This window comes from Artibeus jamaicensis, unplaced genomic scaffold (genome assembly GCF_021234435.1).
Source record: "Artibeus jamaicensis isolate MK-2021 breed Jamaican fruit bat unplaced genomic scaffold, CSHL_Jam_final scaffold_847, whole genome shotgun sequence".
NCBI classification, from domain to species: domain Eukaryota; kingdom Metazoa; phylum Chordata; class Mammalia; order Chiroptera; family Phyllostomidae; genus Artibeus; species Artibeus jamaicensis.
The window spans coordinates 116,628-126,881 of record NW_026522057.1 but is presented as its reverse complement, the minus strand read 5'-3'; the positions used below and the strand labels follow the sequence as shown (position 1 = coordinate 126,881).

The 10,254-nt window shown below is 44.6% G+C and overlaps 1 protein-coding gene across 1 annotated transcript; it reads left to right on the top strand.

Moving 5' to 3' along the window:
* Nucleotides 1-3,134: 3,134 nt before the first annotated feature.
* TEX38 (testis expressed 38) lies at nt 3,135-4,363 on the top strand. Its single transcript, XM_037139691.2, has 2 exons — nt 3,135-3,171; nt 3,762-4,363. Exons 1-2 carry the CDS (start codon nt 3,135-3,137, stop codon nt 4,361-4,363), a joined length of 639 nt encoding a protein of 212 aa, XP_036995586.1.
* The last annotated feature ends 5,891 nt before the right edge of the window (nt 4,364-10,254 follow it).

Here is a 10,254-nt window from a genome sequence, read left to right as displayed (position 1 = left end):
CACTATCTACTTCACACCCTGTGAAGCAGTTTTTTCCCCTTATTTTACAGATGAGGAAACAGGATGAGAGTCACCAAGCAACTCATTCAAGTTCTGCCGAGGTCTAAACTCGTTTCAAGATGCCAGCAACCTCCAAAGCCCAGTTTCCCTCTACTACTTCCTGCCATCTGTCTTGAACTCCAGACAAACTAAACTACTCTCCTTCCCAAAAGACACCTGCACTTGTCCTGACAAGTCTTTATTTAGGCTGTTTTTGATCCCCGAAATGCTTTTCTTCTTCCTCTTTCTTCATCCACTGCCACAGTCTTCTTCATCCCCCTGAGCATGGTGTGAGCTCCTGAGGTCAGGGACCATGACAGCTTTGTGTCTCTCCTGCTCCGAACACAGGGCCAGGTCTGCAGTAGGCTCTCTGTGATGGCATTGACCAGTTTGCCTCCATGGAAGTGCTGTCTGTCTGGGTGTTACCTGATAGAAATACTTCCTGAACGATGGACCCTGAAGGGGCAGGGACAGAGCCTTCAACTCTGCTCAGTAGTCCTACCTATACTCATGGACATTGGCTCGGGGCTGGGGCTAATGCTGGACTCAGAAAGTCCTTCAGTTGTGCCAGCCTGTACATGCCTCAGGATCCTTGCACTGGCTGATCCCTCTACGTGGATTTGCATGTGGCTGCCTCATCATTTAGTGCTCCATTCACAAGTCAGTACCTACTTCAAAGGGGCTTTTTTGGATCCAACTCCTCCATTCTTTATATTCTTCTCATTACCTTATTTTTGTCTCTATAGCAGTTATGATTATCTGAAATTCTTAGATGTTTTATTTCCTCATTTACATTAATCAGGGAGCTTATGTTCTATTGAGGTGAGACACAATGAATAAGTATGTTAGGTGATGACACATGCTATTCATGAAAAAAAAAAAAAAAGCAGACTAAGAATAAAGATATGAGATATTTGAGCAGAGACCTGAAGGAAGTGAGGTAACAATCTGTACGGATACCTAGGGGAAGAGCCTTCTAGATAGAAGAACTGGTGAGTGCAAAGGCCTCAGTGCTGGAGCATGCTTGCCCTGCTCATAGAACACCAAGGAGGTTATTGTGTGAAGGAAGTACGGGAAAGGGTAGTTAGATTGCTTGGCGCTTTGTAGGCCTTGGTTAAGGACTTTGGTTTTTAATCCGAGTGAAATGGAAAGTCACTGTAGGTTTTGAGCAGAGAAGTAACATGATCTATTTTTTTTTTAAAGGATCATTCTGGCTGCTGCTGGAATATAGGTCATGGTGGGCAAGGATGGAAGCTCTCCCACTGGTGACCAGTTTGTCCTGGTTTACTTGGGACTTTCCTGATTTTAGCCTTGAAAGTCCTATGTCTTGGAAACCTCCTCAGCCCCAGGAAAACTAGGATGAATGGTCACCCTATAAGTAAGAGATGGTGGTGTTTAGAATGAGGTGATAGGGATGGGCAAATGATTTGGAAAGCAAAACCTGAAGGTTTTGCTAATGGAGTGAGTTTGCTAATGGAGTAAATGAAGGGAGTCGGGGATGACTTACAAGCTTTGCCTTGGACAACTGGAAGGACAGAATTGCCATTTACAGCAAGGAGAAAGGCTGGAGCAGGTCCTCTCCTTCCACCTCCTTCATTTATCCCAACCAGATGGGAGTAGGTTTTAGAGGGTGGATGATCAGGAGTTTTGGACATGCTAGTCTGAGATTACTTAATAGACTGGCAAGTGGGGACATCAGTTGGGCTGTTATGAGCCTAAAGTTCTGAGGAGTGGTCTGGACTGGAGAGACGAAGTTGTTATTGGTGTATATAGGTATATAAATGATATTTAAAGCTTTGAGTCTGAATGAGGTCACTGAGGGAATGAATGTAGATAAAGGGCTAAGGACTGAGCCTTAGGGCATATTGGCATTTAGTTGTCAGGGAAAAGAGGAGAAACCAGCCAAGGAGACTGCAAAGTAGGAGCCACTGAGGTAGGAGAAGAGCTGAAGGAAGTGGAACCTGGAGCGAAATCTGTGCTAGGTAGTGACCAAGCAACAAGCTGGCGGAGGGGCCGCAAAGAGGGAAGTAATTAAATGGTGCCAAGAAGCTGAGCTAGGCCCAGGGGTAGTACAGGGAGGCTGATTTGGGTTTAATTAGGAAAAGTCTTTCTAACTGGGCAGTCCATTAATGGATCAAGTTGTCACAAGAAGTAAGTCCTGGACCAAAGCAAGTTCCAGGGGATGAGTTGCTGGGTAGGGGAGATCTTCAGGGCTCAAACATCTGATGGCTTTTGTTTTAGACTACCCTCAGAGTCCCCTCAAACTGGAGATGATGGGATTCTGGGAAGCCAGCTGAAACAACTGTTTGTCAAGGTTGAGCTGAACTGTGAAGGATAAGCAGGTGTTCAGCGGGGGAAAGAGTGGGGAGGGGCACTTATGGGTGGAGGCAGTATTAGCGAAACTCCAGATATGTGAATAAGCATGCTGGATTAAGGAGTATGGTCTGATCAGAAAGGAAAGGTATGTGAAGGATGGGGAGGAAGGTGATGCTGGAAAGGATGTAGGGCCAGAAAGTGGGGAGCTTCCACAGGACTTGGTGCCCAGTAAATTCCACTTATTGAGGGAAGGTAACAAAGCAAAGATGAGATTGGATGAGCCAAGAAAGGAGACAAAAATCACTTAGTTCCCTTGAGCAGGTTTTCTCCTGACTACCAGGTCACAGACACCTTGAAGGCAGGGCTGCCCAAAGCTGTGTGTGTTCCCGGCCCCACTTCTCACTGGGAACAGGTCTCCATCAACTGTTTCTGAAAGCCCAGAAGCATGGCTAAGGCCTTGAGGGACCTGGGTCCTTTCCTGGGGCTGCTCTCTGGGCTCACCATAAGGAGAAGGGGACAGACAATTTAGTGGCTGGGTCAGTCCCTGATAGAAGCAGTAGACATGCACTATGACACCATTAGATGGAGTTGCTGTCATTAACCCAACACTTCACAAGCACTGCCCTCAGAATGCTCAATGCTCAGAACCCAGTGACCTCATCTTTAGGAAAACAATGGGGTCTGGGCTTTCCAAGGACTCCTAGTGACTGGACAGATGGGTAGGTGAGCTCCTTCTCTCCAGAGCCATCGGGTCTGGGAAGGTACCAAAGATTGATCTTATGGATTCTCAACCAAAGGACCTGAGCCTCCCTGGTGGTAAATGACCCTCCTCTGATAACCTACCCTTGCTTTGTGCCCTTAGCTTGGAAAGACATTCAGGGAAAACCTTTCACATGGATGGGGTAAAGGAGTGCTAGACAGTTAGGATATGGTTTCCTCCAGAAAACTAAGGATTTCTTGAGGGCAGAGGGGTACTATGAATACCCTAGGATATCACAACTGAATGGGGAATGGGTGGAATGGGATGGGACACTGGTGTCCCTGTGAACTGTTAAACTTTTACTTTTTTGATGAGCCTTGCCTTTAGTGAGGTTTCTCAATCTGGTGGATTAGATGGATTCAGGGTTGGGAACCAGAAACTTGATTTAGCCAGGGCAAGTCATGCCCCTCCTCCGACCTAGCTTTCCATATCTATAGACGGCTAAGACAGCCTCCGAAGTTCTGTGAAAATCTAGCTTTGACTTAGAGAAAGATGAAGTTAATGAGGAGGGAGGGAAGAAATGAAGAAAGTGGTTAAGTAGATGAAATGACAGATGAATAGGTTTAAAAAGGGGAATGAGAAAGAGCTCCGGCCCCAAGCTAGAGCTATCATCCAGCTTGCCTCTTTTTCTTTCTTAATGCCTTAGTGTGGGTCTCCCTGTACTTTGGATTCCTGGGGCTGTGTTCAGTGATTACTGGTGGCTGCATTCTCTTTCTGCACTGGAGGAAGAACTTGCGGCGGGAAGAACGTGCCCAGGAGTGGGTGGAGGTGATGAGAGCCACTGCATTCACCTACAGCCCACTGTTGTACTGGATTAACAAGCGGAGGCACTATGGCATGAATGCAGCTATCAACATGGGCCCTTCTGCTGCTGTCACTAAGACTGAGACTGAGGTCCCGAATTCAGATCCTCTGTGGGAGCTGGACAGCCCTGAGAGTAAGAGCTGTACTGCTCAACAGAGCAGCCCCCAGGTGGAGGCTTCTGTCCCCCTGCAACCTGCATTGCAGCTGCTCCCACAGCTGCCCCTGCCTGCCCCCATGCCTCAGCCCCAGGCCAGCTCCCCCCTTTCCATCTTTCAGGAGGCACCCTTTGTCCTCTCCCTGTGTGACCTTCCTCCAATGCGGAACCACTCAGTCTCTTACCCTTTGGCCACCTGTCCTGAAAGGCACATCAACTTCCATTCCCTCCCTACATTGGCGCGTGGGGACCACTGCTTCAGTGCCAAGCCTTTAGCTTCAGAATTGTAGCCTCTTTTCACTGAGAGTGGAAGCTGGAGGTATTAGGGCAGAGCTAACCTTGGAGGCAGTACACAGGCTAGGGCCCATCTGAATGTCACATAATAAAAGATTTAAAAAAGTCCCAAGCTTCCTTGTATCCCATTTATTGTTAGGAGGGCAAAGTTCTTCTCTTGCCTGATGGGGACAATTTGCGAACCAAACTGAAGGTAACTGAGTTATCACCAACACAAGTGGGAAGTGCAGTGGGCTGTGGAAACTCACACTGAACCAGTACTTTTGATGGGCTCAACAGTTCTCTACCCAGTATTTATTTAAGACCAAAAATGTGTACCAGACCCATGGATAGGTACCCAAAGGCACTGCTATTCTATGGGACATTAAGCACAGCTGCCACAAGAGTGATAGCTGTGCAGGGTGGGTGAGATATGGTGGCCACATTGCAGGTGAGACAAGTTGCTGAGATCCATGAGCTACATGGCACTGCTGGCTCAATGACATTGTTAACATGTATGTATATTGAGTTGTGGTTGCCCCTACATTATTTCTAATATAAGAACACTGCCAATGACCCTCCTCTTACATATGAAGGGATAGTTCCCAAGGGTATTTGCCATGTTGTCATGCTACAGAGCAAGGTCTGAAATATACATCTGTCTGGCTTCAAATTTCTTGATCTTCCAACCATACACCCTGGTTTCCCTTCCTGAATGATGTATCTGGTTAGAAAACACTTGGCAAATGATTTGTGTGTGTGAGAGGTATAATTAATGTGGTCCACAAATTGGCTTGGGGGAAGGGCTGGTCAGTGATGCCCCTAAAATTATACACAGAAATGTATGCAGTTAAAAACCATCTTTCTTGGGGGACTTCTGCCAAGATGGAGGTGTAGGTGGAAACATTGTGCCTTCTCACACAACCAAGTTTAAAGACAATAAAATTTTAGTAACAAAAAACTCAGCTAAAACAAAGAAAATTGAACTATACTGAAGTCGGACAGCAACGAACCCTTCAGCCAGACCCGTAAGAGGGGTGGAGCCAGTGGCTGGCTAAGCCGGGTTGCTCAGGAAAACTCTGCCAAACCAACCCCGGTGCTCGGTGGCGGTTGGCAGATCCCAGGTATGGGGTTGCGACGGGCAGACCCAGTGAGAGCGCAAGGCTGCAGGCTGACCGTGGTCACACATTTGCATGCAGATAAGCCAGGCAGAGGAACGAGCAGTGAGACAGACCATGCAGGCCTCAGTGGCTGGAAGCAGCAGAGGGGACCATTATTGCTCCCTCTCTGACCCTGCCCCCACATACAGCGTCACAACCCAGCAACCTGGGTGGCCCCGCCCCAGTGAACACCTAAGGCTCTGCTCCTCATACATAACAGGTGTGAACAGACCAAAACATTATGGCTCAAGAACTGCTCACAGCCCCAGAGCCAATAATTCTAAGTGACCAAGAGATAGCCAACCTATCAGATGCACAGTTCAAAACACTGGTGATCAGGATGCTCACAAAACTGGTTAATTTTAGTTACAAATTAGAGGAACATATGAAGACTAAACTAATTGAAATGAAGGGAAATGCACAGGAAAACAATAGTGATGGAAAGCAAACTGGACTCAAATCAAGGGAGTGGACCAGAAGGAAGAAAAAATATGATTAAACAGAAAAGAATACAGAAACAAGAATTCAAAAAAATGAGGAGAGGCTTGGGAACCTCCAGGACATCTTTAAATGCTCCAACATCCAAATCATTGGGGTACTAGAAAGGGAAGAGGAAGAGCAACAAGTGGAAAACTTATTTGGACAAATAATAAAGGAGAATTTCCCCAATCTGGCAAAGGATATAGACTTGCAGGAAATCCAGGAAGCTCAGAGAGTCCCAAAGAAGTTGGACCCAAGAAAGAACACACCAAGGCACATCATCATTACATTAGCCAAGATTAAAATGAAGGACAGAATCCTAGAAGCAGCAAGAAATAAGGGGACAGTCACCTACAAAGGAGTTCCCATCAGACTGTCAGAGGATTTCTCAAAAGAGACCTTACAGGCAAGAAGGGGCTGAAAAGAAGTATTCCAAGTCATGAAATCTAAAGACCTACATCCAAGATTGCTCTATCCAGCAAAGCTTTCATTTAGAATGGAAGGGCAGATAAAGTACTTCTCAGATAAGGTCAAGTTCAAGGAATTCATCATCACCAAGTCCTTATTATATGAAATGTTAAAGGGATTTATCTAAGAAAAAGAAGATAAAAAAGATCAACAGTGAAGGATAGCAAACTCACAGTTATTAACAACCACACCTAAAACAAAAGCAAACTAAGAGGACAGCTAGATCAGGAGCAGAACCATAGAAATGAAGATCATATGGAGGGTTAGCAACAGGGGAGTGGGAGAAGGAGAAGGGGAGAGAAGGTACAGAAAATAAGCAGCATAGACAGTAGGTAGAAAATAGATACGGGGGAGGGCAAGAATAGTATGGGAAATATAGAATCTAAAGAACTTGAGACGTGGTCATAAACTAAAGGGGGGGAATGGTGGGGGAGGGGTGTGCAGGATGAAGGGGAATGAAGGGGGAAATAGAACAACGGTAATGACATAATCCATAAAATTAATTAAAAATAAAAATAAAAGTTAAAAATAAATAAAAACAATATTTCTTAAAGGCACTTATGGTCCCTCCAAAAAGTAAGATACACTATATGAGAAGATTAATTTTTTTAGAGACTTCATTTATTCATTTCTAGACAGAGGGGAAGGGAGGGAGAAAGTGAGAAGTGAAACATCAGTGTGTGGTTGCTTCTTGCGCACCCCTACTGGGGACATGGCCTGTAACCCAGGCATGTGCTCCTACTGGGAATCAGACTGGCAATGCTTTGGTTCCCAGTCCCGCACTCAATCCACTAAGCCACACCAGCCAGGGCAGATTAATTTTTGTATCTTTTTGGAAACTATCTTACAAAGAGAAACAAAGATAATACTGGCTGTTTGGTCCAAGACTAAAGGTAAGAAAGCTCAGTTTTGTCCCAGGATATAAATTTTTTTCCTTTCACTTTGGAAACAATTATCTTACCATATTTGGTAAGATGCTCAAATGAGCTAAGCTTTATGTAGTTTCCTCTGAGAATGACCCCAGAGTATGTGTGTGTGATCTCAGAATTTAGCAATTTTGTACAGCTTATTTTTCTCTTATTTTCTGTGTAAAAAAGCTCCAGCTCCTCTATGGCGACTCTCTTTTTTTTTGTAAATTATTTTGTTTTTTTTTAGTTTTAATTATATTTTATTATGCTATTTCAGTTGTCCCAATTTTTCCTCTTTGCCCCCCCTCCACATAGCACATACCTTTCCCTTGAGCAATAGCCACACCATTGTTTGTGTCCACGGGTCATGAGTATAAGTTCTTTGGCTACTTCATTTCCTATACTGTACTTTACATCCCCATAGCTATTCTGTAACTACCTATTTGTACTTAATCTCCTCACCTTTCACCCATTCCCCTACACTGGCAACCATCAAAACATTCTCTGTATCCATGATTCTGTCTCTGTTCTTCTTGTTTGCTTAGTTTGTATTTTGGATTCAATTGTAGACAAATTTGTATTTTTTTCTATTTTATTGTTCATAGTTTTGCTCTTCTTTCTCCTAAATAAGTCCTTTAACATTTCATATAATAATGACTTGGTGATGATGAACTCCTTTAGTTTTTTCTTGTCTGGGAAGCTCTTTATCTGTCCTCCAGTTCTAAATGATATCTTTGCTGGGTAGAGCAATCTTGGATGTAGGTCCCTGCTTTTCATGACTTGGAATATGTCTTACTGATCCCTTCTAGTTTGCAAAGTTTCTTTTCGGAAATCCACTGACTGTCTTATGGGAACTCCCCTGTAGGTGATTAACTGCTTTTCACTTGCTGCTTTTAAGTTCTCTCTTTATCTTTAACCTTTGGCATTTTCATTTACGATGCATCTTGGAGTGGGCCTCTTTGCACTCATCTTGTTTGGGACTCTCTGTGCTTCCTGGACTTACATGTCTATTTCCTTCACCAAGTTAGGGAAGTTTTATTTTTTCAAATAAATTTTCAATTTCTCTTCTCTTTCTGGCACCCTATGATGTGAATGTTGGACCTTTTGAAGTTGTCTCAGAGGCTGCTTGCACTATCCTCTTTTTTTTGGATTATTTTTTCTTCTTCTTGTCATAACTGGTTGTTTTTTGCTTCCTTATGTTCCAAATCATTATTTTCCTTATGATTCTTGGCTTCATCCACTCTACTGTTGTTTCCTGTAAATTATTCTTTATTCCAATTAGTGTACCCTTCATTTCTGTACAGACCTTTTTAATGCTGTTGAGGTCTTCACTAAGTTCCTTGAGCATTCTTATAACCAGTGCTTTTGAACTCCGAATCTGATAGATTGCTTATCTCTATCTTGTTTAGCTCTTTTTCTGGAGTTTTGATCTGTTCTTTTATTCAAGCCATGTTTCTTTGTCTGCTCATTTTGGCAGCCTCCCTATGTTTGTTTCTATGTATTAGGTAGAGTTCTTGGACTCCCTGTGTTGGTAGCATGGCCCAATGTAGTAGGTGTCCTGTAAGGACCAGTGGCACAGCCTCCCCTATCACCCAAGCTGGGTATTCAAGGTGAACCCTTCGTGTGGGCTGAGTTCACCCTTCTATTGCAGTTGAGACTTGATTGCTGTTGGCAGATGAATAGAAGGGATTTACCCAGGCTGGTTGGTTGCAAGGACTGGCTGTGAGCACTGACCACCAACCTCTGCCCTCTGTGGAGGATCAGCTGTGCAGGAGCTGGGTGGTGGTGCTCTGACATGGTCTGTAGCTGTTCACTGGGTGCCCAGTACTGGGATTTCCCAGGAGGTACAGGGCAATGTTGGTGCTCACCTGTGTTTTGCCTGGGGCCACCCTGCCTGAACTATAAAAGCAATCTGAGATGGCTACTACTTGTGCTGGGCTTGGAGATTCCCTGGCAACACCAAGCTGTGAATCTAGGCTGGTTGCTGCTGCTGCCAGACCTTGGGCCACTTAGCAAGAGGTATGGGGCCTGGGGGCTCCTGAGGCCAGCTGTTGTTTGTTTGAGAAGATTTAGAAAGTTCTAAACATGAGCCAAGATCAGCCATTGAAATGGAAAAGTCACCATCAACAGCTTGGGTGGGTCCATAAATTGGGAGGGACAATCTCAAATGATATCCAGGGTGGGGCAAACAGTGTTAGTCAGGTTGATGGAGTCTCAGATATGGCACCAGCTTGCAAGCTCTGTGAGAGTAGCATTCAGAAAAGAGACAATGGCCTCTGTCCACCTTTCTGTCTAGAAGAAAGCTGTCTCCTGTTCTTGCCTTGATGCCAGACAATTCAGTTCTGCCCTATATCCCACTTGTGCCTTTCAAGCTGCTACCGTGTGCTGGAGCTCAGACAGAGTGAGTCTGGGTAAGTCTGTGCATGGGTTAATAGAAACTGCTTGGGACTCTAGAAGTTTCTTCCATCAACTCAATCCCCACTGGTTTTTGCAGCCAGGAGTTACAGGGACTTATCCTCCTGGCACTAGAACCCTGGGCTGAGGGAACTGAGGTGGGGTTGGGACTTCTCATTCCCAATATATCCCTCCTGAGTATTCATCTGCCACCTGTGGATGTGGGACCGGCCCATTCCACATCCCTGCCCATCAGTCTGGAGGGATGTGGTTTCTTTAATTCTGTAGTTGTCAGACTTTCATTCAACTCCATATTTAAAAGTTTTGAGTGATGGTTTTCTACAGTTCTGTTGTATTTTTGATATGGTTGGGCAAGGATGTGAGTTGTGTTTATGTATGCTGTCATCTTGACTGGAAGTCTACTCTCTTGCAATGAATGTTTTAAAAAAATTAAAAAAATATATTTTATTGATTATGCCATTACAGTTGTCCTGTTGT

What these genes read in the sequence shown, in the direction of transcription:
- TEX38 (XM_037139691.2), top strand. Translation starts at nt 3,135, where the DNA reads ATGGATTCTCAACCAAAGGACCTGAGCCTCCCTGGTG. An exon ending in GGACCTGAGCCTCCCTGGTG is followed by an intron (nt 3,172 to 3,761) that starts GTAAATGACCCT and finishes TTAATGCCTTAG; the next exon opens with TGTGGGTCTCCCTGTACTTT.